This window comes from Thunnus thynnus, chromosome 15, assembly GCF_963924715.1.
Source record: "Thunnus thynnus chromosome 15, fThuThy2.1, whole genome shotgun sequence".
In the NCBI taxonomy this organism is placed as follows: Eukaryota; Metazoa; Chordata; class Actinopteri; order Scombriformes; family Scombridae; genus Thunnus; species Thunnus thynnus.
This window is the reverse complement of record NC_089531.1, coordinates 24,059,394-24,079,828: the sequence shown is the minus strand read 5'-3', so window position 1 is coordinate 24,079,828 and position 20,435 is coordinate 24,059,394. Positions and strand designations below refer to the sequence as shown.

Here is a 20,435-nt window from a genome sequence, read left to right as displayed (position 1 = left end):
ACATTTGAGGAAGTTAGTGCTCTCAGCCAAGAAATAATCCAGCATACTACCCCCCACACATAAAACCACAATGTGTTGTTTTTACAGTATGTTTTTGTACTGCTTACCTTATTTTTGGACAGAGCCAGGCTAGCTGTTTCCAGGTTTCTTTGCTAAACTAAACTAATCTAAGCTGAGCAAAGCAGCTTTTTCAAAATGTCAAACTATTTCTTACAATCTACATTTGAAAATCCACTCTTAACCTTTGAAATGACAGAAAGTTCCACAACAGCTACTAAATGGACCTTGTGGTGAAACTGTCAAGAATGAACTTCAACAGTACAGTCCTTCTTCATATTCGACATACTGCTGGTATGTGACTCCAGGCATTGTAATCTTAATAAATTACATGAATATAACAAAGATTCATTTTTTTATTCATGAATATATTTTAATTCTGTATAATGCTGGTAGATTATAGTGTACATTGAAATGGTCACAATGGTATGTGAACATATCTGGGCTTCATTCAAGAGAGCACTGTTACACTGCAGTGAAGAAGTAACGCCTGTAACATGTCTTGAATAAGCTGGGGTAAAGATTTCATATAAATACAATTAGATTGTTTTATGTCTAAAATCTGATAATCAATCTTCAGTTTACATCCAAGGCGGTGCTAGTGCCAAATCCTCACTATTTGAGCAATCACTCTTTTTTTTTTTTTTTTTAACTTAAAGATATAGTGTAGCTGATTGTCCTGCTGTTGTTAAAGGCCTGTTGATACAGTCTGTACATCAGTTTGTATTAAATCCTACTCTTGTCTTCATCCATAAAAAAAATAATTATAAAACTATAAATTATAACTAGACAGATATACAAAACACTGATTATGATACCAAAACTACTGAAACAGAAATTAAAGTAAACAAAAGGACAACAAATGCTGACATAAGTTGACTGAGTGAACATATGTTTGTAGGGATGTTTGCAGTGTAATAACAGGAGAGATGTAGTAACCTTAAGGAATGCTATTATTGCTTTGGTGTGCAGGGCCAGCAGCCCGTGCTAGTTCCACAAAGAGGGAAGCATTGTCCATGTGAAGAGTGCAACAACAAGGTGAAGAGGCCAAACTTGATCTCACAGTTCTACACTGATTCCCTTATGGACTTATTGTAGCCTCATCTAAACACACAGTGATGCCTTGTTAATTCATAGGAAGATGTAAAGACACCCCTCCTCCCCTTAATTGTTGTCTCTCTCTGATATGTGGTGGTGGTCAGAAGCTGAAGATATCATCTCCAAACGGGCTGAGGCTGTTGGGAGTGTTTCCATTGGTGCTGTCCCAGTCGGGTTCAGTGAGCCAGTCTTGGGGCGTCACCCCAATGTCCAGGACCTGGGGGTTAGTACGCGACACTGCCAGTCTGAGGAGACAAATAAATAATTCTAAACTTTAAAAGAATAAGGCTGATTTTATTCCATTTTTTGCTGTCAAATAATCCCACAAAAAACATATTTTGTGACCCAGCATTAGTTCCTACTTAAAATCTATAAAAATAGCTCATAAATATGATGTTTTTTTTTTTTAACAAATTCAGTGCACTAGTTACTATCTGCACTCAAAATAAACTACAGTGCCCATGTTCACCGAGGCAATCAATTCATTGTTGATATTGGTCTAGTCATGTGAATTTTTTGCAAAAAGATAAAGAACATCACCTGCTCTATCCTTAACAGAACAGAAGAATAATGTTATAATGACTATAGGACTGAGAGGACGCCTAAATAATGAACATGTTTTACTCTGCACAATATCAAAAACCTTTCTAGGGAAGGTGTTATTAAAATGTTTTACAAAAAGGAACCAAGGATTTATTATGACCAATTCAGCTTTTTGGCTACATGAGAATTCATAATGCACATGTCTGGGAGTCTAATCATGATGTTTATTATACAGATACTACAGATCAATATCTGTTCCAATTCTCAAAACTGGCATATTTGTCCAATTGACTGTACTTGTTTGGTTTGAGGAGAAAAATAAAGCTCTGCTACATTTTTAACAATACATCTTACAAAGGAAGAATGAAATAAAATAAAAACCTGGGATGAGAAAAAGTTTTAAGTCCTACCCTGCTCTCCCAAAAAAGACAAACTACCTGGGGGTCATATGAATAAATGAGTAAATTAAAAAAAAAAAAAATGGAACAAGAAATTCATTTTCTTAGAAGTCCAGCAAGCTGATTAACTAGTTTATCTAGATAATAGCATACAGGCCTGATTAACTACATTTTTTAGATAGTAACAGGAAAGCTTGATGTCTTTCTGTACCTACAGTACTTCCCCAACCTCTACTTCTTTCCTGGACATCAGGTTTATCTGTTGCTCCTTAGCTCCTCCCATTGATGTTTAGGTCAGCTACTGATTGTAATATTGCCTCTACAGCAGCTCAGCCTCCCAGACATGTTTATATAACCAAAACCTTGATTTGTTCCCATTTATGTCCCTTGCTTTGGCTTCAAACAGGCTTTCTCTTGGGGATAATAATGTATACAAATCTGGGTGAAGGTCATCAGGATTACTTCAGCTTACTCGAGTCGCATGGGATAAATGGTGTGATCTGTGACCCACTGCTCCACAAACACAAAAATTGCACAACAAAGCCCTCTCTGTGAAGTGGAGTCACGTTATTCCCACTGCTTCAGACCATTCAGACAAACACAGACTACTGTATATCTCACAGAAATGGTTATCAGAAAAAAAGAAATTTATGGTGAGGATGAGATGGGTAGAGATGACGACATTTTTCACTTTAACTGAAATTCAATACTTCTTTTCTGAACCCAGTCAACAATTATTCCATCTGGGAGGGAATAAAAGACACAGGAAGCTATTTCACACTATTGATGCCAGCCAAGACTTACATGACTGAACTGTGAAACTGTTGTTGGGTTGATTATATGATGGTATGGATTAAGGTTAGGTTAGTAATTATGACTACTACACTAAGTAAGGCTTGGAACAGTTGATAGTAGCACTCAACTTTACCTGGAAATGAACCATAGCTATCCAGAGCACAGCTGGAGACACAAACAAATAAATTGAGGACAGTTTAAAGCTCTGCTGTCAAACCAAATGATTTCTCATTGATCATACTGACAATCTTCCCCCCCCAAATATTTCCTCATTTTCTATATAATCAGAAACTGGAGGATTTGCAGTGTGCAGTACACACAAATCATCAGTGAGTGGCACTGTAGAGCTAAGCAGCATAAGAATAAACTACCATACACTGTAGAATTTCAAAAGGCAGATTTTGGTGATGAGGGATTTTATGTCAAACAAGCAGCAAGGAGAATCAATGAGGATTAATTTCACATAATAGCAGAAATATTTGTAAAAAAATATCTCACTTGGAGAAGGCTTCATCCAAACCATCTTCTATTTCCTGCAAGGAAAAAAAAAAGAATCTTGGCTTAATACACCCTCGGGAAATAGAGAATGTTGTAACAATGTCAAGTCGTTCTTATATACAGTATAAGACTCATTGTGGTTGCCTGTAAGCAGAAGCTGGCTAATCACTGAAAACAGTGCTTTAAGAAACAACCAACATTTTTTAAGACCTCTAAAACTGACTGAATTCCAATTTTATATTTAGCAACATAGAGCAAGAGGTGAAGATCTTACCCAGGCAGGGTTGTTGTTGGTCTCAGAAGGCCTGTGGTTGTCCAGCTGATCCTCCTCTACATTCCCGTTGGTCTCCACTACCACGTTCACACTGTCCTCAAAGTCCAGCAGGTTGTCTGTGGCAACATCTTGTGAGGAAGAGGGACAATCCATTAGTGTTTTAGTTTACACAGATGATCTCTGTATACTAAAAGTAAAAGAAGCTGTGTGCGAGATTAAAAGTCTGTAGCTATGCTAGAGGCTGTAATGCTCATCACATGCAAGAAAACATACTTCTTTTTTTTTTTTTTTTTTACCACTACTGGTGTAAAAATGTTAAGGGGACATATTGTAGGAAGGGAGATTTCCATTTCTTTTTGATTATAAAGCAGGTCTAGGTGCTCTATAAATACTGTTAAAGTATCAAAATGCTCAGTCCACGGAGAAGTGCACAGTCAATATTCAGAAACTGTGCCTTTAAACCAGCCGTTTGGACTTCTGTAAGGTTGTGATGTCACAACTATACGCTCAGCGTTTCTCCTACTGGGACCCCCTGCCCCTCCTGAAAAAAACAAAAATGTTTATTTATGTTATTTGTCTAATTTATGTGCACTTGTTTAATCTCAGCATGAGAGTTTCCGCTACTTTTTGCTGTAATTTATGGTCATGCTAGTTTCTCTCCTCCCCTCTGCTCTCTGTGTGCTACCATGCATTACCTGAGGTTGGCCTGTGTGTGTGTGACTCAGAAAAAAGTCAGCAAATCAGAAGAGAGGGGCACTGAGCAGACACAAAACAGCCTGTTTCAGGCAGATTGAGAGAGAGGGATTGCATCTATGGCTTGTACAGCTGTAACTAGGTGCTTTTGTTGCCCTGGCACCCAGACTTTGGAACAATCTCCCCACTTCCATCAGATCAGCTGAATCTGTTGACTGTTTCAAAAAAACAACTAAAAACCTACTTTTTTAGAATGGCTTTCTCATAACATTTCATAAATTCAAGTGTGTGCTCTGGGTGATGACTGCTATGCTTGCTGTGTTCGTATGTGTGAGATGTCTGCATGTGTTCTTGAATGTGTCTTTCATGGTTTTTGTGTCCTATTTTCTTTGTGTCCCAATGTCACTGTAAAGCACTTTGTAACCTGTGTTACAAAGGTGTTATATAAATAAAGTTTTACTTACCTACTTACTTACTTTTTGACCACAAAAGCAAGCAAATGTTTATGAATAGACCATGAAAATGAAAATATTAAACTGGGAAAGGGGCATAATATGACCTCTGTAAATTTGGCCACAGGGCTCTTCCAGAAGAAAGGTGCTAAATCAAAAAGGTTTCATCCCAACCCTTAAATTTTTTTTCATGCATGTATGAAATACTAGAGAAATATATTCACAACTGCATTGTTTATTTTTATTGATCTATTTAATTATTCTTGGTTTCTTTTCTGCAGCCATGGTGTTAGAGGTATGAGGGTAGGTGGGTACTGGCACTGAGTCTGTGTTTGTGTTGATAATTTGCTGCACTTAAAGGTTTTTGATGTCCATAATGTAAACGTCTAAGACAAGAAATGTTAGCAGATTTTGTCTCCATATTTGTAAGGATTGTGTGTAAGTGTTCAATTATGGATTGTACATTGTCTGTATGAGTGCTTTTAAATCTTTTTAACGTTTGGTCCCTGTGTCCCACCCCATAGATGGGCATTAAATTAAGGAAGGTCACAGAACAAAAAACACCCACTTTGTCAGGTTTAAATTGTAAGAGTTAACTCAGCTTTCCTGGCTAAGCTGTACTTAGATTCAGCTTTACTTTGAACTGAATGCTAACATTAACATGGTAATGTAGCAAGTTAACACAGCTGTCATAATACAAAACATGTCCTTATAAGAGAAGTTATAACTGTTAACAAATACTGTACATGAACAAACACTTAAAAATGTCCTTACATCTGCTTACAACTATATTATAGTTGGTAATGAACCTTTATTAAATGTTTATATATGGCTTATAAATGCAAAATTCGGGGACTTAAAGTACAATGTTACCAAATAATTCAATGACAAAGGAAAAGAAAAAAAAGTCAATGTGGCTCAAACTTTTTTTGTTTGTCTGGGTTCTTACCTGTCCCTTTCAGGCTCCCCAAGCTGTTGGATCTCTCTGAATGGGAACTACTGCTGGCCTCTCCAGCTGAACCTGACTTGACTCTCTTCCCTTTCTCTAGAATAGAGAAGAGATGTACAAAGACATAACACAAGCAGGTCAAGACCCGTTCACAGCCGATATCTATGTCCTTGATACATCAAGGCTGATTCAGTACAAACAGCAGTGTCAGACACCGATAAAAACAACTCCTCCATAGATTGTACTTGTGTGTGTGTGTGTGTTTGGGTGGGTGGGGGTGTTAGAGATAGTGTGTGTGTCATTTCCAGGACTAGAAGAGTGAAGAGTGTGATTCCTACCTTCTTTGGCCACTTGCCAGAGTTCAAAAGCTACTGTGAAGGCCTGGGCCACTGTCAAAGCTACAGCCTGAGCCTGGAGAGCAGGAGAAAAATACACTTTGTAACAGATCACAGCAGACAGGAATTTCATTACATCACCTGCTTACAGTTTTTCTCCAATAATTTCAACCACTTCTGTCATATGTGTGCAAAGTCTACAAATGAAGTGATCACATCTTCAAATCCATTCACTAACTCTTAGTGCTTTCTGGTGCTTTTCACATAATGAAAACATGGTTTGCAAAAACACAAGCAGACATTGAGTGCACTTGTTGTGCTGACGGTATTGCCAGTTTTTGGTTTATTTACTGTGTGAAAGTATGCAAAAGTCCAAAACATTTGGCTCTACAATAAATCTTACATATAAAAAGGACACAACAGGATGTTTGCTAAAAAGAATGGATGAAAAGAGAGTAGGAAAAGCATGTATTTCAAAACAAAAAAAAGAAGTGTTTTTGGTTGCTTTTGTTGGGGGTTTTTTGCGTTGGAAAATGTACATTTTACAAGTGTATAAATGTATGTATTTTCAGCAGTAAATGTACTGCCTGAAATTTTTTGTTTATTTTATTTTCAGTCTTGTATCCCCACTGAATGACTGCATGTGTGAACTTATGATTTGATGGATGGTAGTAAAAATGATGATAAACGATAGTGAGGAGTATTTTTTTTTAATCACCATATTGCAATTTTGATGATTATATGAAGAGTTTCGAGAACACAATCATCTTTTGGAGCACACATTTGCTCTTTTGCAAATGGAAACACAATTTTGGTGTTTGTTTCAAATATTCTCAAAGCTGCACTTTTGTTTCTTTTTTACGATCAGCAATTTGTTAGTTAGTTGAGCACTGACAGGGTATACAAAATATTGATCTTCCATTTTATATACACAATTTTAGCATATATGAGTGCCCATACTGTAATAATGGCAGACCAGTTGATGGAATGTTATCAATCAAAAGCAAATATAAACCATCAAAGAATCAAAGACAAATTAAAAAAAACCAAAAAAAAAAACCCAACAGCAACCACAGCAACAACAGAAAAAAAAAGTTGAGCAGTTGTATAAACTATAAATAATAATTGCAGGTAAAAATAATGAATACAAGCACAAAATTATGTTTGCCAGCGGAAATCAACGCCCGGACTTTAAGAACCATTTATATGATCAAGGAACTTTTGCCATGTCTTTACATACGTGTTTACTTAATGTGCCTGTAGGAGAGTCTCTCATAAGAGACATTTTCTCCAAATGTATGCAATAGAAAAAAAAGAATTTGAATGTATCTTCAGAGTTTTATTATTATATAAATCTATAAATCACCCACCGTTGTAATACCACAATATAACCAAAGCCTCCATATAAAATGAGGAATTACTAATACAGAGTTTATGGATTTGACCACAAACTTGGTGAGGTATTAAATATGGACTGAAGTTATAATCTGCCTTGATACTCTGTCCCACACCCACTTCAGACATGTGATAATTGGATGTAATTTATATTCACTGGGTCAGGCAGTTGAGAGGTAGCTGACTAGAGGAAGAGGATTACATGTATGGCTCTCTATGTTATACCATGGTGGCCCTCATTCAAGGGGAAGCGTCCACTGGGCCAGATGTCTCAGGCAAAAAGCATAACAATACAGTAAAAGATTTGGTAGTCCAAGCCCTCCTTGGTCAATAGGCTTTTGTAATTTACTCATACTAAGATGAGGTCGTTTGCCAGTGCACAGGAAGTTTCTCAAATTTTCGAAAATAGTGTAATGGGACTGAGATCGGGAGATCTTGAAGAATATAACTGAACTTTGGAAGGGTATTCATTTTAATGACATTAGCTTTCCCCATAATGATAAAGTGGTGACCACCTTTCAATATCTGTGCTAAAACTCTAGATGAGGTTCTGTATTAACTTTAATCAAATCTGATAATTTAGGTGGAAACAAGACTCCCTTCTGTGATTCCCTTCTGTGGCCACTGAAAGCCTACAAGAAAAAGTCTTTGGACAGTATGATATCAAAGGTAGGGCTTCACTCTTGGACCAATTTACCTTGTACCCTGATAATTTATAGAAAGAATCAATAGTTTCTAGGAGAGATTTTATTGACACTTGAAGGTCCAATATAAAGACCAGTACGTCATCGGCATATAGCATTCATTTATAAATAGTTGAGCCAATAGTAATTTCTGACATGTTTGAATTCTGACTAATAGCAATTGCTAAAGGTTCCAATGCCACGGCAAAAAGAAGTGGGGGGAGAGGGCACCCCTGTCATGTTCTGCATACCAGGTTGAAGTATGATTAAATGTCACCATTTGTAAAAACAGTTGCTTTGGGAAGATAGTAAAAAGGTATTGCCAAATCCAAAAGGCTTTTAAAGTCAAGAACAGGTACTGCCACTCCACTCTGTTAAATGCCTTTTCAGCATCTAGAGAGAGGGCAGCCATAGGATTCTGTTTCTCTCACACATGTCACATAATATTAATAAATCTTCTAATATTGTCAGCCTAATTATGCATACGAATAAACCCAACCTGGTCTGGCTGAACCAAGGATGCAACAACCTGTTCCAACCTTTTAGCCAAAATTTTGGCCAATATATTTGCATCACAATTTATCAGGGATATTATTCTATAACTCTGACAGACTGTTGGATCCTTATTTTTTTTAAGTGTCAAAGTTATGAGTGCCTGATTCATTGTAGGTAGCAGAGTCCCTCCGAAACATGTCAACATAGACATCAGCTAGACATGGCATTAACTGTGCCGTAATTGAATGTATAAAGCCATTACACTAGGTAATCTAAACATTTCAGTACACGCTGTGCCGAGTAACGGTGATGTACCATTTATCAGTTTCATGGAGATTGATAGTAAAGGGCCAATTAGAGAAGTAGACAATGCAAGTTATTTTCAACATACATATCAAAGTTGCCAGTGCTGGGACTGGAGGGCTGCTATAGTAGAGGACAGCAAGAGGTCATCAGCATGATCTCAGGAGCCAGGATGAGAGAGAAGCAAGTATTAAGGAAGGAGGGGTGTTATCATGTTATCCTGGGAGAAAAAGGGATAAGCATGGAAGCAGGTAAGATGAGAGGAAAAGTGCCCTTCTGTTTTTCAACACACAGGAAGACACAGGAAGATGACAGATGGCTTGAGGAGCTTGGCTTCTAGGGTTTCCTCTTCAGGATGGGGGGTGAGGTGCAGGGAAAGCTATGGTGTCAGAAATGCACTAAGAGGAGCACAGTTACAGGATAAATGATGACATGCTTACATCCCCTCAAATGACAGAGAAAAGGGCTGTAAATTCAGCAAGTTAGAAATGCATAGAGAGCTAATCATGACTGAATTAAAATCACTTCACTGTATCCCTATTAATCTTCATCTTTAATATAACATAAAAACACTGATCCTGTAGTCACACTACTTACCACTTTCCTCTTGGAGCAGAGGTAGGCGTGGCACTCCAGGGTCCCATTGAGGGTGTTTTGAGCGATATAAGCAAACACTTTATCATGCAGTTTGTCCACTGTGCAGTAGGATATTCTGCAGGCCAGAGGTGACAGGTTAGACACATAACATACAAAGGTGTCAAGCACAGTGTTCACAAGGTAAGTGGGTCACGTGCCACGCCAACTACACTGAAATGCACACATTGACTTGCAGGTAGCAGCTTCATGAGTGCAACACCACAGGAAAATGGTATTATGTGCCGCTTTGCACACACCTGTATATGGAGACATTTTCCAGGAGTTTATTGGTCAAGCTGTCGTACAGGACTATTCCCTGAGGAGAAACCTTGAGAGCAACCTTCTGAGGCTTCTTCCCACCGGCTTTAGCCTGTTACACGGAAACAAATGTAAAGAGAAGAAAATGGGTGAATAGCATGTTAGTATGTTGAACTAAGGGAAACTGGTACAATTCATAGAGTAAGTAATAAAAGTAATAAAAGTAAAATTTAAGATATTTATCATATTGACATTATGAAATCCACAGGGGGGACAAATATACCTTATTCATTAATAACTTGGGCTTAACTGTCATAATGGCTAAAACAGCAAAACAGTAAAACAACAGCAGAAACATTTGTAAAACATTTTTGCTGTTGCAACAGAGTTCAAGGAAAGCTATTACTTTTAACTAAAAGATGATATGGCTCTATATGAGTTAGGATATTCTGCAAGCATGATGCTTATTAAACATATGTAAAACCATCAAATGAGTTTCCAGATGTGATTTTCAGGATAAATACAAGCTGTCCTGAAAAAGTATTGATTTTCCAAGAGGTGAGTTGATGCAACAATGGCAACAAGTTTTGTGCAAAAAAAAAAAAAAAAAAATCAAAGCAGATATAGTGCTTTTTAGGACAACTGTATAAAATTGTATGTAAAAAGTAATTAAAGCAGCAGTAACAAATGAATATTATGGTGTTGACTGAAAGACATTGACATCCTGAGGGACACTGTCAGCACTCACTGTGGCGACAATTCTCTTTACTGCTGCTGCTGATAGCTCCTCTCCCTTGGGCTGGTCCACGAGGGTCATGCCGAGGTGACGAAGGTTAAAAGTCATGCCCTCTAAGATGGTCTCTCTTGTGTCGGTCCAGTTTTCTGGAAGCTCTGCAGACAAAAAAACAGCAACATTTCTTTCATAGGTCTTTTTATCAGGGATGGGCATGAGTACCAAGTACTCAATGTGGACGTCAGTGTTTGTTCAATGTATAGAGTAATTTTTTGCTTTGTTTAAATAAATAAAAAAATAAAAAAATACACATACATACACACACACACACACACACACACTAAAAGGAAAAATATAGTAATAGTAACAGAAAAAATAGGTCCAGAAATAACAAAAAAGAAAAGAAAGAAAGAAACAAAAAAAGGGTAGCTACTCAGAGATTACTGTAGTGGGTTTCTCAAAATATGTCATCAAGAAGGGGCGCCACACTTTGTAAAATGTACTCTCTGTTCCCTGGGTAGTATAACAGATTTTCTCTAGATACATGCAGGACATAATGTCTCTAATCCAGTGTGAGTGGGAAGGAGGGGCAGAATCCTTCCACTTAAGTAAGATAGCTCATTGTGCCAGTAAATAAGTAAAAGCCAACATGTTCAGTTTTACTTTAGTCAAATCCAAGTCTGGAGCAATGCCAAAAATAGCACTCAGAGAATTTGGCTCAATTTGGTGGCGACGGCTTTCTGAGACAGAATGAAAGTCTGTTGTTAAAAATTTACCTAAAAAGGGACATGTCCAGTACATGTGAAGGAGTGAGGCAGGTGCACTTTTACACGAATCACATGTAGGGTCAACATCAGGGTACATTCGAGCTAATTTGCTTTTAGATATGTGGATGCGATGGACTACTTTAAAGTGCAAAACTGCATGTTGTGCGCACATGGAAGAGGAGTTTATCTGATTAGGGGTTGAGTCCCATGTGTCTTCTGTAAAATGTAGAATCTATGCCCTGTTCCCAAGCAGTTCTTATAGCCACCATTGAGGGGCAGTATAGTTTTGAAATAAGGTTGTAAAGGTTAAACATAAACATAATACCTTTTTAATGTGGGATTGACAGAGAGAAATAAGTCACCTGGACTGACTGGGGCTTTACGAGGAAACTGGGATATTAAACACATTATGTAATGCCTAACTTGTAAAAAGCTAAAAAAGTGTGTGTTGGTGATACCAAAGTTTTCTGTCAATTGAGAAAAACAAGCAAAGTGATTATAAATAAATAGAACACCAAAGTATTTCAAGCCTTTTTTGTGCAAAATCTGAAATGCGCCATCAGCCTTTAAGGGAGCAAATAGATGATTTTCCATGACATTTAAGTCTACTGTACAATCTGAAGTATATAAATTTGAGTAAAAGGCTCTAAACTTCCCAGTGCTGACTTTGTGATCCGATGTTATATACTCATTATCTGTCCGTGCTCCAGAAATAAGTTGCTCTCAACACATGCAGTTGATTAGCCAGGAGTTTGCCTGCCTTTTCATTCTTCATGTTCATAAAAATTACTTCTGCTCTGAATTAATTGACTTTCAACTTGGTGAGAGGAAAGAAGGTTTAAATTCTGTCTGGAGTTTCAAACGTTCCTTGTAAAGTTCAGAGGAGGGGGAATTTGCATATTGTTCATCAATGTTTAAAATCTGACAATTTCAGTTTGTTTCTGCTTTGAACAGTTCTTTTTATATGCTGCGGATGATATATTTTCACTTATTAAATGTGCTTTCATGGCCTCGCAAACTGATTTATTGGACACATCCAGTGTTTTATTGATGCTTAAAAAGGTTTTAGAGATGTGTGTAAGAAAACTCAGCTGTGAACAGCAATAGACTAGTCTCCAATGCTTTCTTGCATACTTAGCATCTGGAGAGGCCAGTAGAAGAACAATGGGTGAGCAATCTGAAACAATAACACTTCTGTAACTGCATCATTTAAGGTTCGAAGTTAATGAATTATCTACAAGAAAATAATCTATTCAAGTACAGGTGTGGTGGACGTGGGACAAGAAAGAGTATTCTCTTCCTGTAGGGTATAAAAACCGCCATGGATCAGAAAGGCTAAAATCATCAAGAAATGATTTGCTGGAGGAGTGGTCTAACACTGCATCCAAGTAACAACTGAAATCCCCTCTCTATTGTTAAGTTTGTCTGAAACAATAATAAAACGTCCATTTTTATCTGATATAATGTTAGAGGGCTCAAAAGGAATGTTTGTTTGTTTGTTGTTTTTTTTAAATCTCTGCATATCTGATACAAACAACAATTTGTCAGCTGTCCCCCAATTAATCCAAAACCCCAATGGCACATATTGCTCTAAACAGCAAATTCAGAAAGACCCCTCTGGTCTTCTAACAAACATTCCAAGAATTTACTTCCTATCTGTAAGATTTCCCACAGTTCACCCTATAAAAACAGGATGACATAAGCTGAACAACTAAATACACCCAATGACCAATAACACTGAATTGCAGGTTAACTTGAATTCTCCCTAAAAACATTGCACCTTTAACTTCAATGATTTCTCCAAGTTAGGAGGCTCACCAAAAAACAAACAAACAAAAAAAAAAACAACATTAATTTTTGCTTTAACTTGAAATAATCAAAATAAGACATGGAGAGAAAAACACGACAGCAAGCCCAGCAGGCCAATTTGAGATAATCAGGACATTTGTTCACAGTTATTTACTCACAGATATCAGATTGTCCATCTTGGCAAGGCTAGAATGTCACTAATCGTGTGCCATTGCTTAGTATTTATGATGGAATGGACGGGCTCTCCCCTGAGTTCTGGATGAAGTTGGTACTTTAGAAACAGATAGTAACCACCTCTTCCTACCACTCTGGAGAGTGACGTGCAGCTTGGCCCGGAAACGGAGAGAAGGTCAGAGTCCTCTTTCATAGATTTCAGCCATGACATTCCTGTATTCATCCTGCTTCTTCAAAACATCTGCACTGTAGTCCTCATGAAATTGGAGCTTGTGGCCACAGTACAAGTTCTTTTATCTGATATCGATGGAAGCAGATGATAACGGGACACGGCCTGTCCTGAGGGCCAGGTTTGGGTGCAAGACTGGGGTGGGCTCTGTCCAGCTCCATTGGGGGGGGGGAGTACTTGACTGCCGAAGACATCGACAGGAAGCTGAGAGAAGAAGGCAGTGGGCGTGCACCCTCAACTAACTCTGGTAAGCCCATAATACGAATGTTCTTTCTCCTACTTCGCCCCTCCAAATCGGAGAGTTTATCGCAGCAGGTAGCCTCAAGTTAGAGTCGAGATCAGTTATACGCTGTCCATGGTCTGAGACTACAGCTTGGATCTTGTCCAGCTTGGTGTCCAGATTTGCAAACAACGTCTTAAAGTCAGTGGCTGGCGCTGCTCTGTGCTGTTCAAGCAGATCTCATGCCTTTTCTGAGCTAGACAACTATATGCCTACTCCATTCTCTGCAACCCGGAGGTTCCCAAAAAACATTTCTGAGAAAAGTGGGTCAATTAATTGATCAACAGGAAACGTTCTCGTTGTACCCATTCCTCTAGTTGAAAACAGCAAATATTTGAGATGAGATGCGAAGATTTGCCTGCATTTCCCGCCTATTTTATGTTCCAAAATAAATAACATTAGTCGTGAGAACATTTAAAGAGCTTGAGAAAAACACAAATCAGAGGAAATGTAAACAGCCTACGTTGTACTTAAATATGAGCCATTTCATCTGCTCCCTGAAGTGGAGAGGGAAAACAGGGTATCTAGGTCAGAGGTACTGTCGATGTAAAGTAAATATTTCAACTCCAAAAACAACTTATAGGGCTCAACAATAAACTTAGGAGCAAGTATACATGGACTCTGACATACTGTGATAAGAGGAAAAGTGGTTTTCCTTTTTAGAAAGCAACACAACAGATCTCTCCAAAATAAGGCCGCAGATGTTTCTCCAAAAGTGCATTCCTGTCTCAACTTTTGTGTTCACTTTCACAGAAATAAAACAATAGCACACTGAAAAAGAATGAGGAGTATAAAAACTGTAACTGCTGAAGGAACAGCTGCTACCTCCATGTGGTTTCTTATCAGTTTTGTCTGGTGCCGGCTGGCCCTGACCCTCTAACTGTGTTTACAGAGATTTCCTCAGAGAATGAAAAGGAGGGGAGAGGGGTTAGGAAAGGCAAGAGCAGAAAAACATCACCATTACCTAGAAATTCATCCTCCTAGCATTCGCCTCCGCTGGGATGCAGTGCATACCACATACTCATGCAGACACATGTTCACAGACACACACGTGCAGACACACTGCAAATGAAGGAGGTTTTTAAAAGGCTGATGGGGGATTGGAGCTGCTGAAATGAAAACATTATTTTGAGGGCCATAATCAATTATATTAAAGTATTGACATTTTTATGCCAAAACATTTTCAACAAAATGAAACAGCCTTTACACATCTGAATGAAAACCCCCCCGTTGCAGAAATGGAACTAAATTTAAAACCTGCGTTATAATTTTAGGATGCCACATGCTTAACAAATTCCAGCTTAACACATACAAGATGTCCTTCTGCACTTTTCTGTGAAAGCCCTGAGGGACAGCTACATCACAACAAGACTTAAAAAGTCTACAGCCACACTAACAACTCTGTGAGGCTTTACTTAGGAACAGCAGTGCTTTTAGCTAAATGTCAGCATGCAAATATGCTGACGTTTAGCAGGTATACGCATCATTGTGTTCACCACCATAGTTTAGTGTGTTACCATGCCAAAACTTGGTAATAAGCACAAAACACAAAATGGAAATGCTGTTAGTTTCATGGGTATTTGGTCACAAAAAAGTATCAGACAAATGTGAATTTTGACCTGATGTAGGAACTAGATGAAAAGGTAGGGGATCATCAAAATTGTTACAATTCATCCTGAGGGGGACATGAATATCTGTACCAAGTTTTGTGACAATCCATCTAACAGTTGTCGAGACATTTGGCTCAAAGCCATAAATGTCAACCTCATAGAGGCACTGCAGAAAAAGTGAGGTGGTGACCAAAGAGAAAGGGATACATCCTCTGGGAACCATGAATGTCTGTACAAGATTTTGTGCCCACACATCTGGTAGATGTTAAGATATTTCATTGGATATATGAAAACTTTGACCTGTTGGTGGCACTTGAGAAATCGTCAGGGGTTCACCAAAGTCATGAGGATTCAACCTCTAGAGACCATGAATATCAGTAAAAAGGTTCATGGCAATCCATCCAATAGTTGTTGAGATATTTCAGTCGGGACCGAAGGGGTGAACTTTGAAAGATGCAAAGTTCCAAGTATATAGGATGAGGAGGGTGAAACCTGGAATTGTTTAAATATATGACATTGTTGTTAGCATTGATATGAATGTTTGTCTACTAGACTTAATTGTTACTTTAAGTGATGTAACACTTGTTACAGTTAAACAGAATCACTGAACCACATCACTGAGTTAGGCACTGCCAGCAAACACATAACACCAGCACACACTGATGCAACTGAAATCAATTTCATTAGTAAAATTCTAAAAATTTCCAATATTCTATGTTGTTGCCTCTTCACTGACATTGCACTTAACAACATGTGGATCAATAAAACGTTCTGCTTGAACCCAAAAGAGTCTCATTCTTTTAACAGCTCTTTAAGACTAACTGAAGCAGGTTTCATGGCAACTTTTACAGACTGTTCAGTAAAATCCATCCACACTGCACTAAATAGTCAGAAGGAAACCTTCATTGAAGCCAATATCTTATTTTTGGATCAGTTTTGATGAAGACTGTTTTGAAAAAACATCAACAGGCAGTCACCACGTACCAGGCACCACTCAACCACAGAATGCAGAGGGCTTTAGGATCAAAGGTCAACAGCAACACGCGAAAGGAAACAGCTGTGTGCATGTGTGACAACTCAGACCAACTAAAACTAGGCGTACCTACTGTAAATACAAGTCATCCTCACCATCAGTGAGCAGCAAGAGAAAAATAATTACTGGGTGTGAAAAAAAATAGATTTTTCTGATGGCAGTGTCTTACAGAAGAGAGAGAGAGACACGGAGAGAAGTAACAAAAGAGAATAACCTAGCCCTCGGCTTCTTAGTCATCCATCAAATACAACAGTGAAGTGTAAGTGTCCATTTCATGCATCAAAGTGTAAAAAAAAAGCTTTTGGTTGGACACTGTGACAAGAAACGTGCTGATCCAAAAGGGCCCAACTGACAGGCAATTCACATCCAGGCTGATTTGTGTGTCTACACCAAACACTGAATCACTGTGGAAACCGCCAACTGTGGCCCTACAACTCAGGATCACTCTACAACTGGGTGCCAAATAACCTTTTTTTTTAAAACCCAATTTTTGCCACCATTTAACTTTTCTTTCAGCTCCACTGAATTACATCCACACAGCTCCAAAACCAGGTTTCAAGGAATCCAAATTCTTTTGAGTGTGGATGTCGGGCTTTCTAGCGATGCAGAAAAATATAAACAAATAAGTGATAACGTGTGTTAGTGCGGAAGTCCCTCCAGACGTAAAGTTAAACAAACATTTCAGAGGCATTTAGCCCCGAGTTCACCCATCAGCCTGTAGCGTGAGGCACATAAACAGAACAAAATTCAACTTCCATAACTGTTGCAATACAAATCAGACACATCTGACTAAGTCACTTGACACAGGAGTGACTGGACCACAATCTCTAAGTTTCCCTTCATAATAATGCAGATACATCCTACAAAGACCTGTGCTTTCACTGTACACAGCCAAACACAACAACCAGTGGTTACGTATTATTATTATTATTATATAAACCCAGCTCTACAATCAGTGTGTGCCTCTATTTCCTCTCATTGATGTTCCTGAGAGAACATGTTTTTTTCTTCCTTTTGATATGGTTAATAAGAAATTTGGAAACCTTTGCTTTTGGACTGAGTGGGTGATAGAGGAATGTCTGACTACAACTAACTGGGAGTTACATGCACACAGTTGGTTCTCTTCTCCGATGTCATCACAAGGCGGAGAGGAGGAAAGGAAGACATAACCAGAGCCGAAGCTCAACCAGAGTGCCATATTTTGGTGAAATAACTGCTTCATCATGGGGTAGAAATACCTCCATCCTGGCAGTGATTTGCCTAACTGTGCACAGTGCATGCGCCTTCATTTGAGGAGGTCCCTGGAAAAAGTCTCTTTGCTGCAGACAAGCACCCTCTGGCTGGTCCTTGACACTGGCAGTGTGCCGGTGTGGGTCGTCTAGGGCGACCAACACATGGCAGGAAGAGCAGAGAAGCGGGTAAGGAGCTGAGAGGCCCTTGCCATTTCAAATGGGGCAGTGCCCATAGGGTTGAATAGCTTTGTTGTTAAGGTGAACATTAAATGCAAATTCACAGTGTGCAGATATGCAAAGAGGAGTGGTTAAGCCTATTGAGCTCTATTAAAAGGCAATATCAACGTAAAATAGTGCAAGGCTCTCCTGGTCAAGGTTTGCTGCGTTCACCTGACGTCCTTGGTCTAAAATCAGTCCCCGAATAGATGGAAATGTAGGCTGATCTCGACTCGGTCCCGTAGGCCAGAGTCAGACCTGGAAGTCTGGCATGGGCGATATGGGTCAGTGCTGGTGAGGAATGTGTGCCCTGCAGCCCAGAGGAGACCCTGTAATCTATACTACAATACACTACTTTTATAACAAGTGGGTCAGTAACTGCATTTACCAAGAGCTTTTAATTCCTCTAACTATCAGAGTAAGAGCCCAATTCAAGTCAAAATGCCTCACTCAAACATCTCAGTCACAACAAACAAGCTGATTCTAAAAGGAGGTTTCATTACATTGGCAACAGGGCTGGTTTATGACTTTTACAAGACATAAAATTGGTGATAATCTCTCTAAAAATCAGCAAGTAATATGATACAAGTGTTGCTTCAATATAAAAGCAATGGTGCAGCATGCTCTACGCAGGTATTGTGTATGTCACTCACAACTATACTTTGATTATTTACTGTTGAGCATTTAAATAGGACACCAAATCAAATTTTATCCATCTTATTAAGAGATCACTTATAGGAATTGTCAGTTGGATTAATTACATTTAGATAGAAAATAGTCGGCCCATGTAACCGCAGCCACTGATGGCTGTGCAGAAGTATCAACATCAACATCTGCCCCTTATTCACTGACACAGAAATGTCCTGGAAGGAAACGTGTGTGCGTGTAAAAGCGTATCTCAAATTCCTAATGCATTGCTATTTTTCCAGGTAAGCTACTAAGGTTACACGCAGTAATAGGGGATGTTTACGTAATCCACTCGGTTTTATCTAATGACCCTATGTTTTATAATGGCTTTTCTGGTGGAATTGAAAATAGAGCAGCTTGAACTCGAGCCCACGGGGGCCATGCACCGACTGACCTGCAGCATTCCTGCCTTGCCCTCTTGGTTACGAGCAGGGAGCTTTCAGGCTCTCTAAGCTCGCCGGTCATTCCGCCAGAACTTTACAGCCAAGATCAAGTGAGATTTAGCTTACAAAGTGGCCCTTGAGTCCCACAATGGGCACCAGAGTGGCCTTAAAAGAGTTTCATGTTAATGTTGCTGTGTGGGCAAGCTTCTGCACTGGTGAAGGGCCCTTGAGCAAGGCACTAAAAATCACTGTAAATTCTAGTCCTGACCCTGACCTCTGCTTTCCTTTACAGAGAGAGTGGATGGGATGAAGAGGCATTGTGGAGAACTGGGATTATCTACAAAAATAACAAAAATGACAAAGTAAATTATTGCACTGGCCACATCAGGAAAACCGTGCATTAACCTATTTAGGGGTCAATGCAGTAAAAAAAAAAGTTTTTCTTAAAAACACATGAAACAAATATTCCACTGAGGGTGAGTGGAAAAAACCCATGTCGACTGTTTTCTTGTTTCTTTTTGTCGGTGCTGTGGTTTACGTTAGTCTGCCTAGCTCCAAAATAACATTTATTTCCGGGAAATTCCTGAAATAGGATAAACCTCATGACAAACAGTTATCCTATCTTCACAGGAAAAACATTAACATATTTACCGCAAAACAGTGTCAGTTAAGAAGACAAAATGGATTGTTAAGGTAGCATTTTATGTGCATTGTCCCTTTGTCAAACTAACTGTGACGTACCTACGCAAGTTACAGTAAAAAAGATGTCAAACTTCATCTTTGTAACTTTGTTGCGACAGTCGGCAACATTTGTCAACATTTCGATATGTTTGGTTTTTGAGACAAAACTCTAAACTTAGGTAAAGTTAGCAAACAGATATAATATTTACCGACCGTTGGTAATTTTCCTAATTAAGGTAAAATTGGCACAGCGGCAAAAAGTCAACTTCGGCACGATGAAAGTGGGAAATGTAGCAACCAGTTTTAAAACACTCTTCTTCCTACATTTTCCTCGCAAGCTAACACAATTTTCCTTACTTCTGTGTCTGCCGGCAGTCCAGGACTGTTTCGCCATACTTGGGCTCCGGATAATAGCTCTCCCAGCCGACTTAAGGGCATCCATGTCGGTGTTTAAAAGTGCAGAGAGTCGGTGAAGTTTGCTGGTGAGTCTTCCAGGGAAAATGTTGTTGACCAGACTGCTGATGGGGAGGATGGACTTGTGGTGCCTTCCAGTGCTGTCAGAAATCCCGCTATTTAAGAGGTCAGCTCACGTGAATGAGCCCAACAGACAAATAATGCTGCATTCGGGTCACATGGGACATGTGATTTCCTTAGCTTTCAGGTGGTTGTAATAAAAAAATACCGTTCACACAAGTCACTAAGTTATTCAGTTACGTTCTATTATTGTGGATGTTTTTAA

At 38.9% G+C, this 20,435-nt stretch overlaps 1 protein-coding gene across 1 annotated transcript; it reads right to left on the bottom strand.

The window, feature by feature from the left end:
• Window positions 1-395: 395 nt before the first annotated feature.
• ldlrap1a (low density lipoprotein receptor adaptor protein 1a) lies at window positions 396-20,262 on the bottom strand. The gene is made up of 9 exons (XM_067611488.1): window positions 20,054-20,262; window positions 10,611-10,753; window positions 9,862-9,974; window positions 9,566-9,680; window positions 6,096-6,168; window positions 5,758-5,853; window positions 3,664-3,791; window positions 3,390-3,424; window positions 396-1,400 (listed from the first exon to the last, which is right to left on the bottom strand). The coding sequence occupies exons 1-9, from the start codon at window positions 20,136-20,138 to the stop codon at window positions 1,256-1,258; spliced, it is 933 nt and encodes a 310-aa protein (XP_067467589.1). The 5' UTR covers window positions 20,139-20,262; the 3' UTR covers window positions 396-1,255.
• Between the last annotated feature and the right edge of the window lie 173 nt (window positions 20,263-20,435).